This window comes from Panthera leo, chromosome C1 (assembly GCF_018350215.1).
Source record: "Panthera leo isolate Ple1 chromosome C1, P.leo_Ple1_pat1.1, whole genome shotgun sequence".
Classification (NCBI taxonomy): Eukaryota; Metazoa; Chordata; class Mammalia; order Carnivora; family Felidae; genus Panthera; species Panthera leo.
Window position 1 is genome coordinate 99184214 of NC_056686.1, and position 14060 is coordinate 99198273.

At 52.4% G+C, this 14060-nt stretch overlaps 1 protein-coding gene across 5 annotated transcripts in view; it reads right to left on the reverse strand.

Moving 5' to 3' along the window:
- IGSF3 (immunoglobulin superfamily member 3) overlaps window positions 1–14060 on the reverse strand; it is a 92629-nt gene that overhangs the window by 15767 nt on the left and 62802 nt on the right. For all 5 annotated transcript variants that reach the window (XM_042953578.1, XM_042953579.1, XM_042953580.1 and 2 more), the window contains 2 exons: window positions 12182–12583; window positions 8529–8933 (listed from right to left, as the gene is read on the reverse strand). In XM_042953578.1, the coding sequence (XP_042809512.1) occupies window positions 8529–8933; window positions 12182–12583 (807 nt within the window). The remainder of the gene's footprint in view (window positions 1–8528; window positions 8934–12181; window positions 12584–14060) is intronic.

Below are 14060 nucleotides of genomic sequence, written 5' to 3' on the forward strand. Positions count from 1 at the left end.
TGATTCGCATGCACCTTAAAGCCTGAGAAATCCTGGACGTGGCCCTGTGAGTGAGTGGATTTCGAGAGGCAACAACGTAGAGGTGAAAAAGGAAAGATGCTGGGGGCCAAGGCCGGGTTAATCCCCAACAGCGAGTCAGCAGGAGGAAGCGGCAGGAAGAGAGGATTCGGGGCGAGGTCCCCACTTGCCTCCCCACCTGCCGGCACAGGCTCCAGTCATACCCTATCACACATGCCGCCTCTGGGGACACCTCAGGCTCCCAGAGCTGGGAGAGCTGTGCTCTGTTTGAGGGAGGGGCTCTATCTTTCTGCATCTGGAGGCTTTCCTTCCTAGGCTTCTCCTCAAATGGAATCGTGTGCTGTGGGTTTGAGAAGAGGACGCTGGCTGCGTTACAGCAAGGACGGGGTGGTAACAGGTGGGAGGCATCAGGAGGAAGGAGGAAGCCAGCTCAGAAGGGGGCCGGCTCCACCAGCCGACCTACCCATTCTGCGGATTCTGCTTTGTACCTGTGCTCGGCACACACAACTTCCATTGGTAAAGGATTCCCTTACATCCAGCTAGAGCTGTTAATTACAAAAAAAATTTTTGTTTTTATTTCGGCGGGAGACAGAGAAAGCAGGCGAGCAGGGGAGAGGGGAAGAGGGAGAGAAAGAATCTTAAGCAGGTGCCACGTTCAGCACAGAGGCCGACACAGGACTCAGTCTCACAATCATGAGATCGTGACCTGAGCCGAAATCAAGAGTCAGATGCTCAACCAAATAAGCCACTCAGGCACCCTGAGGTTAACTTTTTAAAGGCCTTTTCTTTCCTACTGAATTATTTAAAGGGCACTGAATGATCTGTGGCCCAAGCATTTGCTAAACAAACTAATAAAAGGATGACCGAATAAATATGTGATGGATCTTGTCTTGGAGGTACGGAATATAAAGGAAAGGCATTTAATCCTGACTGTGATGGGAGGGACAGCACATTTCAAAAAGCGTGTGACCTCTGAGCTCAGCCCTGAAAAACAAGTGACTAGGTAGGTGCTCCCCAGGCACAGGAGGGGGCGAGAAAGGGCACCCAGGTGAGCGAAGGTGAGAACTTCTCTGTGCACCACTTTCAGGGAAGGGCAAGCAGTCAATACGGCAGGCAGATGAAGCGAGGGGCCTGGAGTGCGTGTCAGACGATGCCACCCCCCCACCCCCCCGGCCGGGGCTCCCAGCGGGCATCCGTGGCCTTCCCACAATAGCATCACCTGGGCACCTGCTGAGACCACTGAATCACAAACGCCGCAGGGGAGGCCCAGCGACCTGCAGTCTCACAAGAGAAGCCACAGGTGTGGTGGTGAGGTGGCCACGGGAAACCCAGGGGACAGCAGCTTCTGTGCAGGGGGTGAGCAGAGGCCAGTGGTAGTAGGAAAGGAGACACAAGCCGTGAGGGAGGAGGGAGGGGGAGAGAGAGAGAGAGAGAGAGAGAGAGAGAAGAGGCTGTGCTTTATTAAGGACATGTGACAATGATCATTAATGTTAGGCATTGGGGGGGTCACAGCAGCTGGACAGCAGACGTTTGTCAACTTGCGAGAACCAAGTCAGCCAAGAAGAGAAAACTATGGGGGTGCGTGTGCCACCCTTTCTCAGAGAAGGAGACGGCAAAGGCACCTGCCAGTCAAGCAGTTACATCCTAAGCCCCTGCTCCTCTTCTCCCCGTGGCCAGGCCCCATTTGAGCCCCTAGAATCTGTGTCCAACCTCACACTTGGCTTGCATTCCAGCCTTCCTGTCTGCAGCCTCAGCCCCCGCCAGGGAGAGCTTCCTAAGCTGCAAACGGGAGCGTGTTGCTCCCAGTCAAGCAACAGCCCCACGACAGCAGTTTTCAACAGGGCAGCAAGGCCCCCAGGGACGCCGTGGAAACCTGTGGGCAGGTCTTTCCTGGTCACATTGATTGGGTAAGGGCTCTAGTCACATTTAATGGATGAGCGCCTGCGACAGATGTAAAGCCCCGTCTGGGATGGTTCTATGCAACAAAACTCTACCTCGTGTCCCGTGTGACTTTCAAAGGACGTTCATACGGGTGAAAACTCTGTCCCTGAGCCTAGAACCTACACACGTTTCATTTTATTATCTCCACAAAACTTTTTTTTTTTTCTTGGCATGGTTTCACTATACGCCAGGTAAATGAAGGAAGGGTTTTCCTTTGCTCTGTTCAGTGCTGCTGTAAGAGCTGCTCAGGATTTCAGACGCCCTGTCCAGGACAGCAACGCCCCTCGCACGGGCCGGTGTGCACAGGGACAGAGCCGCAGTGCCTCTGCCCGGGGTAGCTGACCCTGAGCACGTTACATGTTACAGCATGTTACAGCGCACCATTTTATTATGAACCACCCTCTAAAAAATTCGTCCTTTTTTCCACAATTTGGGGCACTGTGACAATTTTTAAAGATTATGTTGAGTAGGAATGTGAGATGGTCTAGGAATTTCATGTAGTAAAGGGACTGTTCTGGATTGTTATAAAAAGAAGTATATGATCTGAGCATGATGGGAACTCCTACCTGCTTGGTTTAGAACGTTCTTATTTAATAAATGTATATAATCCTCTCTACATGCTGAGCACTACTCTAAGCACTTCAGAAATGCTAACTACTTGCTCCCTACCAGACCTATGAAATAAGCATTATTAGTCCCAATGTTACAGACACTTGCCCAAGGGCACACTGCTGACCAGTGGTAGAGCCAGGATTCAAAGCCAGGCTGCCTGGTGTGTCCGTGCTTTTAACCATCACATACGGTGACCCTCCATACTTCTGTGTATAAAAGGGGCTCCCCTAGGGGCGCCTGGGTGGCTCAGTCGGTTAAGCGTCCAACTTCGGCTCAGGTCATGATCTCGCGCTCCGTGGGTTCCAGCCCCGCGTCAGGCTCTGTGCTGACAGCTCGGAGCCTGGAGCTGCTTCGGATTCTGTGTCTCCCTCTCTCTCTCTGCCCTTCCCCCCTCATGCTTTGTCTCTCTCTGTCAAAAATGAATGAACATTTAAAAAAAATATATAAAAGGGGCTCCCCTGGCTCTCACCAACGTACCTGGGGACAAACCCCTCCCTGACCCCATGCTTCACTCGTATCAAAACAAGCATGCTGCTTCCTCCGTCCGTGATGTTCTCTGCACACACTCTGTTCTGAGCTGGAAACATCCCACTGCCCGCCCCCACACATGCCGATTCCCTCCCTGGGCCCAACGGTCATACCCCAGGCCGGCTCTCTTGCACCCCTGTGACTTTTCCCCGTGCTTCCCTCCTCCCAGGCCCTCAGCACAGCCTTCCAGGCAGGGACTGGAGTCTGCAGCTGCAGCACCCAGCATGGAAACGGGCACACAGTAGGTTCTCAAATGTGCTTGTGGACGGCAGTGGGAGGAAGGAGCAAGGAGAAAAGTAGCAAAGGTTTAGAAGCAGAAACAGCTAATTCGGGGTAACCCAGACATGCCCTGTCTCACCTGTCTGCAGACACAGTGGTGACCCTTTATGCAGGGCCTGCCCATTGGTACACCTGGCGTCACCATGACAACAAGGCCTGGAGGCTTGGGGGTGGGTGCTGGGGACTCCTCTAGGCGCCCCTGCACTCGCGCTCACTGTCTCTGAGCACTTAGCAGGCAGAAGCCACAGGCTCGTGGCCTGGGAGGGGAACCCCAGGTTCTCCTGAAAGAAAGTAGGGGCCAATCCCACTTGGGATGAGGCAGCCTGTCACTTATCAGACTGTGACAAGGAAAGCCACAGTTCACATGCCCGGGACCCATGCAAGTCAAAGAAAAAGCCCTCAGCTCGCCCAATCTGCCAGGTCAGCAATAAGAAATTGGAGAAAACGGATTTGGCAGCATCCAGAGGGAGGGTATTAAATATTCATCCTGACTACCCATCAGTAAATCCCAGCAGAATACACCCACTGACAAGTCGGCTTTCTGCACTGGAGGCTGTCCTCCTGGAAGCTTGTTTATTGCTTTGTCAATCTGAATGTGCAATATTTAATAGCCAGACCAGGAGAGGGTCGTAAACGTTTGGAAAATGAGTGCTGACATTTCCCTTATTGCTTCCGTATTTAGGGATGTGTAATTGGAGGGTGTTTTTGGTGCTAAAGAAAATCAGAAGGAAGCAAAGCGATGCTTCGAAATTAAAAGAGAAAAGAATGGATTAAGAGCGAAGAATCGAATATGTTGAGCTGGCTTAAAGTCTTGCCTAAATGCCCCATGGGGGTCACACTCTGTGATCAATGAGAGTCAGGCTAAGCAAAATCAACAAAATCAGAGTGATGGCATTCCTTGAAGATTTCCTTGGGGATGTGCAGACGGAACAGGAAGCAGGTAAAAAGAATGGTCAGTGATGGATCCACAATCGACCGTGCCATCCAGCCAGAGATTTTAATGAATCAAATACCTGTGATGTGGTCAGGTCAGCAGGTGGCCCTGGCAAGGACCGGTGTGGGGCACAGACCACACAGAGCCCTCTGGGAGCAGATGACATCAGCAGTTAAAGGCTGATAAATGGACCAGCGTGACAGAGCCAGCACTCTCTAGGTTTCTCTCTGATTCTGCTGGAATAAGAATGTTTGACAAAATATTCTTAAAAGGGGGTGGGGAGTAAGAGCAGGAATAAGAAGCGTGTTTTGAGGGACAAGGAATGCAGGGAGGGAAGAAAGAAGAGAAGCCAGCACTGGATTTGAGCTCTGGTATCCCCAAGTCTTAGGGGCCATCTTGTGGCAGAAATCTGAAGAAACAGGGGAGTTACAGGAAGCATAAATTACACCCCTATACCATCAGCAAACTGGAACCCGTATGGGTTTCTCGTGACCCCAACATCGAACAAACAAATTTAAGTATCTGCTAAAGGGCATCAGCAATTCGAGGATGCTAAACCAGAGAGAGGAGACAGCAAATAAAAGTACTTGGTACCACAGAGGATTCCTGAGAAGAAACACAAAATAGTTAACTGTCCAGAAAAATATGTAATATAATAAAATTAAGAGCTTGGAATCTGGAACCAGACTGCCTGTCTGGATTTGAATCTTGCTTCTGCCACTTATTAGGGATCACTGGGTAATTTATTTAACCCCTGTGTCAGTGTGCTCATCTATAAAGTGGATGAAACAGGACCCCCTCTCGGTGTTGCATGGGCTAAGAACCAAGCAAGCTATTACATATAAAGCACTCAGGATGGGGACGGACACACAAGAAATGCTCAATAAGTATCAGCTGCTACATCGGTGTTACTGTTACTGCTACAGCCACCTGTGCTGAGACCTCCATGCCAGCAATCTACCGAGAAACTCCTTCTATGAAGGGGGCTGTTAGCTGAATGCAAAAACATAATCTCTGACTACATGGCCTTCGAAAAAGTCAGTCTCCCTTTCATCCAGCCCCACGGCTTTTTAACAAGGCACACCTGGGTTCAAATCCCGACTGCCCACTCGCCATGCACTTGACTTGGCGAGTCAGAACCTCTCTGGGCCTCAGTTACTCCATTTATTAAAATTTTTTAAAATATTTATTTTTGAGACAGAGAGAGACAGGGTGTGAGCAGAGAGAGGGAGACAGAATCTGAAACAGGCTCCAGACTCTGAGCTGTCAGCACAGAGCCCGATGCGGGACTCAAACTCCCAAACCGCGAAATCATGACCTGAGCCGAAGTCGGACGCTCAACCGACTGAGCCACCCAGGTGCCCCCTCAGTTATTCCATTTATAAGGAAGCAACAGCTTCCTCCCAGGGTGGTGGTGCAGACAAAGGCGGCCGCATGCGCCACGTGTTGGACACCGTCAGCCCTCTGGTATCTTCCACCCCCACTTACCCCACACAGAAGCGCAGTACCCACCCGAGTGTGTGTGTGTGGGGGGGGGTGGGGGGGTGGGAAGTAAACACGAACATGAGGCTCTTTGGAAAGCAGGAAGTGCTAACTGCATAAATATTTAATAAAGGACAGAATGTAACACTTAGAGGCATGAACTCTTCTCTGAGCCTCAGCCACTCCCTGGGCGGTGGCAGCAGCTACAGCACCCACGGGGCTCTCGAGGCAGCCTCCAGGGGGCCTCGAAAGTGCACCACTGCTCACCTCTGAGCAGAGGCCACACAACAAACAGCCGCTCCCAGGCCTCCCGCACCAGTGCTGCTCCTTCCCGCCTGACAGTGAAAAACACAAACCAATTCAGAGCAAGCCACAGAGACCCGGAGACAGCCCTCCACCGCCTGGCTCTCCAGCGACATCCTCCCCCCAGGAGGAATGAAATGGCTGGCATCTGGAAGTCGGGGAGACCGAAACCCACCAGCAGCTGCACCTCAGTTTTCCCAAGCCGGTTGGCTGCTACCACGCCTCTGACGCACCGGGAGGCCTTGGTTTCTCCACGGAGAAACCAAAGTGGGGATACAAACATCCACATCATTTCACTGTTGGTGATGAATGGTTAAGAAGAATGTAAGTGCTAAGCACAAAACCAGGCACCCGAGAGCTAACTTCACACATAGTTTTCCCTTATTCTCTTTAGTAACACCATAAATGAACCAGAATCCAAAGAACTCAAACCTCTGATGAGCTGTCCTCAGCCTTCCCTTACATGCTCCAGCCTTAGAGTCCAAATAGGAATGGAAACAAGCAGGAGTTAGCAATCGATTCAAAAAGGCAATGTCAGGCAAGGTCCTGGGGTCAGCGCGAACCCTACCTTTCTATAGCCGTGGAACCATGTTGACGGGCTCCATGGCTCACAATACCGACCCTGAGGGCCAGAGGAGACCACAAATGCGCAATTACAATTGGAATGTCCTAGTCAGTAAGGCGGGCACGTGTGTCCCTAGGCGTTTCCACAACAAGGGGTCACACAAAATGGGGTCTCTGCTTAACCCTCCATTAACCCAAAAATCCACTTAAGCAGCACAGCCTCTTCCCTAAGCTTCCGCTTGCCCAGGCTCAGGCTCTAATTGGCCAAGGAACGGTCCCATCATTTTTACAAGTTGCTTGTTTCAAACTTTGGTATGGAACAGGATTTTTTTTTTTAATTTAAAATTTTTTATTTTATTTTAGAGAAAGTCTGCAAGTGGGGGAGAGGGGCAGAGAGAGAAAGAGAGAGAGAATCTTAAGCAGACTCCATGCTCAGTGTGGAGCCCAACATGGGGCTCTATCCCAGGACTCTGGGATCACGACCTGAGCCGAAATCAAGGGTCAGATACTCTACCGACTGAGCCACCCCGGCACCTCCGAAAGAGGGCTTTTCACGGGGTTAGAAGAGGCCAAGGGTAAACTCAGACAATACCCCCATGTAACCTCATGTTGCTGAAAACAACACCGTGACCATCTCACATGGCGGAGCAGACCAGGTCAGGTACGAACCATGGCTGTGAGTGGGCAGAAGAATCCTCTTTGCAAGGGGTTCAAACCACCTTTGCAAAGTGGGTCGGTCACAGAGTCAGAAAAACGTCTTTGCAAAGTCACCTCTCATCCAACCCACCCTTCGCCGCGTAGGTGCGTGTGCCCCACTGTGCAGGGGCCTGGCAATGGCAGAGACGCTGAGCAGCCTGGGCTCCACACCACAGCCGCTTCCAACCAAGCAGGAGAGGGGACGGACACCGGGGGGCCCATCAAAGCACATACACCTGACCCCTCCCCCGCATTAGGAAAAGCGCCCAATGACGGAGTGGTTGCAGGACACCCCCTGACCCAGGCTTCCCAAATTAGTGCGGCTTTACCAACGGCCGTGAGAGACTCACCTCCGTGGGGAAAGGGAGCTCAAGGAGGAGGCCAGAGCCTGGCTCAGGGAATCAGCATGGGAGACAGACAGACACGGGTTCAAACCCCGGCTCCGCCATTTACCAGCTATGTGACCCTAGGGTAGCCACTTCCTCTTTCCTGGGGTTGTTGTGAAATTCTCATAAAACCATCGACCCTAAGCACCTGCCACGAGGCAGTTACTCCGTTAAGTGCCTCACATGTTCCCTCTCCCGTTCCACGTTCCTTGTCTGCCAACAGGGAACAGTGTACCTCCTCCAGGCTGCTGTGGAAAGGGTTTTAGGAGACGGCGTGATGTCAAGAGACCAGAGTCTAAAAAGACATGACAAGTTAAAGTGGTCTGTAATCCCTGACTGGATCCTGGTTTGGAAGGGGAAAAAAAAAAAAAGCTACCAAGGACATTATTGGGACAATGGGGGAAATGCTGGTAACATGCCGTCATCGTGTGGAACTCTGGGGGGTGACAGTGGTGTCGTGGTTGCACAGGAGTGTGTCCTCGTTCTTATGAGACACACACAGAAGTACTGAGGAGGAACAGTCCCAAGCCCTGCAACTCCCCCTCAAATGGTTCAGAGACAACAGCACGAAAACAAGCTGGGAAACAGGGAAAACAAGCACAGTAAGACGTTAACCGCTGGCCGTCGAGACAAGGGAACGGGATTCTTGCGGCTACCTACGGGCTGGAAATTTCTCGAGCCACAAAGTTGGGAAATGGAAGTGGTCCCGCCGGGGGCCCCACGCGTGTGCCGCCCTCCCCCCGGCCGCGTGCCGGGCGCCCCCCCTCCCCGCCGGGCCCCCTGACCTGGCTGCAGCACCCTGATCTCCAGCAGGTTGGAGGTCCGCTCCGCCAGCCGCGTCCAGGAGTTGTTGTAGTTCTTCCGCCACAGCTCAGCCACGCACTGGTACTTGCCCGCCTCTGTGTCGCTGGCCCGGCTGATGCTCAGGCGCACGTTGTTGCTGGACTCGGCCTTCTCGATGGCCGTTCGGGTCCGGAAGCTGGAGGACCTGTCCCCCCACTGGACACCCCCGTCCCGGGTGAAGGTCACCAGGTCGTGAAACTCGATGGTGCCAACTGGCTGGAACCGCCAGGTCACGGACACGGGGACCCGGGCCGGGTAATGGGGTTTGATGATGCACTGCAGGTCAAAGGAGTCGCTGTAGGTCACGCCTGGCGTGCGCGAGATGGCTGTGACCGCGAAGCCCATTTCTGGAGAGAGAGCAGAGAGACTCCAGCTAGGGGAGACACGAGGATTTCTCAGGGCGGTGTGCGGCAGGGGTGGGGCTGTGGGCCAAGCTAGCGGCACAGAACCGAGGCTCCGGCTCTCTCCTGATGCCCAGGCCAGATCACTTTAGCTCGCATTTAGCACGAGCCCAAAAGACCCCATACACAGAGGCCAGAGGCAAAGCTCCTCAAGCAGCACTTAGCAAACCCTTCCTGATGAAACCTTCGTGTCGATCTGCCTCCCATCAGCCCTTGCCAGGATTGAGGATACGTAGGCAGAGCCATTCCTACAGATTTGGGGATCCCATGCTGAAACAGGAGAAAAAAGCTCTCAAGCCAACGTCATTCACTGCCTGCAAGGTGGACACTTCCCCACCCCCACCCCCACCCCCCCGACGCCTCCTCTGCTTGGCCCGCGAGGCACTGGAGCTAGACAAGGAGGAGGCAGAGGATGTGTCCCTGTTCCCCGGGCCAAGCAGTACAGGCTTGCTCACCAGTTCCTTTTCCACTTTCTTTGTGAAATGCAGGGAAGATGGGCAGTGAGGGACCCACAGCAGGTGGGCTGACCTTGAGCAGGTGGGGAACTGGGTGAGGTGAGCTTCTGCAGTTACAGCAGGCTGCCCCCTACTGATGGCAGCAGGCTGATCCCGGATACCGACTCCTCAGTGGGCGCTATGCGAGTTCCTTCACCTTGAAACACTACTTAATATTAACACACTGGTTATGATCATAAGACTGCGAACAGCCAGTGTTTACTGAGTGCGGTGTGCCAGGCGTGGGGCCAACTGCTGTGTTTCCACCACACGTCACTGTGTCCTCAAAATGACCTTGTAGGACAAGAAGGCATCTCATCCATTTCTTACAGACAAGGAAGAGGCACAGAGAGGTTAAATAAACTGCCCACGATCAAGCAGCCAGGAAATGGCAGAGTCAGGGGTCTTATCTGGCGGTTTTACCCATGGGAAGTGGTTAAAGGCACAGACCCTAGAGCCAGAGGCCCGACTTTGATCTTTCTAAGCTGTGTGACAGCAAGTTACTTCACTTCTCTCTGCCTTGATTTCCCCATCTGTAAAACGGGTCCTCGTGAAGATTAAGTGAGTTAATATTTGCAACATATTAGGAACGGCATAGTACCTGGCACATGCTATATTTCACTAAATATGTAAAGGGACAAAGTAGACACAAAGAAAAGTACTTCCAATTCTGTAGGGAAAAGACTACGCACAGAATGAATCTTTTGGCTTCAGGTGAGGAGGTTAAGTCAGCAAATAAGTGGAAATAATTTGCTAAAAACTCCCGATCTTCAATTTGGATTTCATAAGCTTCTTTATGTCTCCTTAAAAAAAAAAATTTAAGACCCAGAGACCCATCCTTAAACATTAAGTAGTTGTGATAGTCACTTGTGCCCCTGTGTGCAGAATATGTTGCCATTAGAGTGGCAGGACACAGGACCTTAGGGATAGGACATGCCCCAGTGTTCCTGGCCCCAGCATCCAAAGATGTCATCCCGAGAGAGAGCTTCTCCAAGCAAATGACTCTGTCCAGGGCTGACAGAGCACACGCCATGATCATGGTGCACAGAGCACCCAATTTACTCTAACTGAATGGTCATAATGGCCCACGTGCGGCTGGAGGATGTTCCTATCTGCTGTCTCAGCTGGGTACCTGAGAGTGAACCATACCTGACCCCGTCAATATGAAAACACGTGTGTGTGTCACTATTTAGACTGAAAGGCAATCTGACCCCACAATGCCCCCCACTCTTCCCTGCCACAACTGCTTGGGTCTCCCTGATTATGGCTTTGGCCAGAGGCACCCCAGGGGTAGAGAACAAGTAAGGAGAACCAAGCCTGGGATCCCAGGTCAGAGCCCGTGGCGACCCTGACTATGGAAACCACAGACATATGATGAGTATGACAGACGTCAGGGGGATAACCTAAGAGAAGCTATCCTGACCGCTCCTTGGACATTCCTAACCTCACAGGGTGGGGAAAAGGACTGTTACTGGACATCCGGACATTTCCACAGGTCCACACTGGTGCTGAGCACTGGCCCGGGGACTGAGCTCATCGGCAAACTCAGCCACCGGACGAAGTTTCTAAAGCGAGAAAGCTGAGCAATGCAATTACTACACGAAGCAGGCCAATCTTTGGGATTAAGCTTTTAGAACAAGAAGTGTAATTCTAATCTTGGGTGAGAATACAGTACTCTATTGAGGGCAAAACCAGCAGGGGCTGCCACCTTTCCTGGGGTGTCAGCTCTAGCTAGGAAGTCGATGGGCAACATGGTCCCAGGGAGTGGGATACACGGTCACCGAGGACAAGTGATGTCACAGCTGTCCTGATAAACAGGAAGACCGAACATGATAACAAGTAGCAGACTGGCCTCTTAAAATTTAATCTACTGATTACATTAGGCGGATAAATGTTGATAGAAGCCGCTTTAACTACCCCGTGAGAAGCAAATCTAATTCTCTGGTTTTAGCAAATCTCAAGGTATCTTTGAATTTCATGCTAATGCGGAAGTGGCTTTCCTAAGGATGGTGCCTTATAGAGGAAGAGATAAAAGCACAGACTTTGGGGGGGAAAAAAATGAAGAGAGATCCCCAGCTTCCCAGGTTCAGACTGTGGGTCTGTCGCTTAAAAGCTGTAGCCGTGAGCAAATTAGTTAACCTGTCTCCCTCAGTCTCCTTGTCAAATCAAAGGGTTGAGCTCTTGGTTAGGTGAGAATTCAAAGGGACAAGTGCTTAGACTCTACCAGGAACATAGTAAATGCTAAGTAAATGGCAGAAAGGGGTCTCCTACCCTTCTCTGCCCTGCTCTGGCCTTTTGAGGAGGGCTGGGCCCCTGGGCTGCAGGGCAGGAGAGCCTGGGGGGCAGGTGAGAGAGGTTCTGCTCTGCTGGTCTTGGCAGGGACCACGGTCCCCCCACCTGGGGCCACCACTCCTACTGGGTGGCTTCGCTCCCCTGGCCAGAACTTCGAACTTCACTCCTACCATGCAGACCCAGGAACAGTGACCACCCCCAGCCGTCACCAGGCCCCCAGGGGCCCCACCGCGCACCACCGGCCCCGTCAACCCTACCTGCACTTTCACACACGGTCCCTTCAATTAAACCCTCTGGAAGGGGCCATCCGTTTCCTGCCAGGACTCTGATAAAAGTCAGGGTAAGGGACCTGACGTGGGAGCAACCTCCCAGCGATCCCACAGAAAGGACCGCCGAGTGCTTCCTTACCGAGAGCCGTGATGGAGATGGGGGTGCTGGCCCGGCGCTCCCCCACGATCTGCCACTCGCCGTCCACTGCCCGCACCCATTCGGTCACGTGGCACTCGTACTGGCCCTCGTCCTCCTTCCTGCTGTTGAAGATGCCCAGGCTGAACGAGTTGGGCTGCACCTGCTCCATCTGGACGCCCCCGAAGCTGCTGCGCTCCCAGTAGGACGCGCCTGGCTGCACGGTGCCATCCCGGTCCAGCCACATGATGTTGCTGCGGCGGTTCTGCCGGTCCACGAGCTGCCAGATGACCGAGAAGCGGCCCTGCGGCCTGCCCGCCGTGCGGACGCTGCAGGAGAAGTGCAGGTGCTCACCCTCAAGGATGACGCTGGAGTTGCTGGCCACCTCCACGGAGATGCTGCTCTCTGGGAAGAGGGAGAGAGTGCCACGCTGGGGCTTTCCGGCCTCTACTACCCCCTCCCCAACAGACGGGGCAGGAGGCTGGGTGCGGGTGTCACGCTACGCACTTCACCTGGCAGGAGGAACGCCCTCTGACACTTGCTGCGGCAAGCCCTGGCTGCTTCTGGGCACTGCTCCCCACGACTTTAGATCCATCACCTAGGAGGCCCTTTGCTGGGGACCAAGATGCCGTGTGGGATACTGAGGGTCTAAGACCTGAGACTGAACCGGAACCTAAGAAATACAGCACGGTGATGTTCCGACGTTCTATCGGTAATCTGTTCAGCTGGGGCTCAAGGGTTTTTCAACTCGGAATTTCAGGAAGTGGAATAACTCGGAAATTTCTACGTCACCTCCATCTTCCCGCCGTTCGGTGCTACGGCAGTCAAATAAGAGCGGAACATCTATCATGTGCCATTTGAGCCCCTCTGGGCAATATCAGCAAGCAGAACAAAAGTGACGGGAGGTACCAGGAAGATAACGTGTGCTTGCTTGGGTGTGGGGGATACTGGGACAGATGTCTGCTTTCATAGTGCGTGTGGCAGTGAGCCCTCATACTTTTTCCACGAACGCAGAGGAACCGACCAAGGCCCCTGGCTCTCTACCCTGCCGTCCACATTCAGCCCTGGTTCCACTGCTCTGACCCTAACACATCCTGCCAATCAGAGTTGGGGATAAGGACCCCACTCTCTTTGCTCCTTTGCTATTCACTTAGCTCTGAGGTCACTCAATCGAATTACACTTTATACTCCTCCTTCTGCAGCACAGGGATGGTGTGGTTCCTACTGTGCACTTGTTTTGAAGATTGAAAAGTTAACAAGACAATGTATGTCAACCACCTGACACACAGCAGGTTTTCAAAAACTGGTCACTGGTGATCACGTTAACTTTCCTATTCCCAACAACTTTTGTTTTCATAAACACCACGGACATTCTAATCTGCCTTCATTACACATATGCTATTTTGTGTGACTAGCTACGTCGAGTTAAAAGAAAAAAAAAAACAAGTGTTAAAGAATACAAAGCACCATAACTAATTTGGCTTCAATTTTCCGGGTACCACTGACATGAAACACAATTTAAAATTAAGCAATTAAGTCAAATTCCCCGATTCAGAGGCATACCTGATTATTGAGAGGGATCACACATACACACCCATAACCATGCATTTGAATCAATCTTTGCTCGCCCATATTTTCCCCCACAGGCAGAAACAGACAGAGATGAGCCCCAAGCCCCAGCAGGTAGTCTCTGTTATGGTGAGGATGCCTGCTACCCATTGTGGGTTGGCTTATTTCGTGTGAAAAATAGGTCTGGGCAGGGTTCAGGTTCCCCAGGAGGGCAACCTCCCCAGGAGCCATACCAGGATGACTTATGGAGATGACCAGGCTTCTGCGGCTCAAAGCATGGAGTTGGAGGCAGGCAGACCAGGGCTTGAAGCCG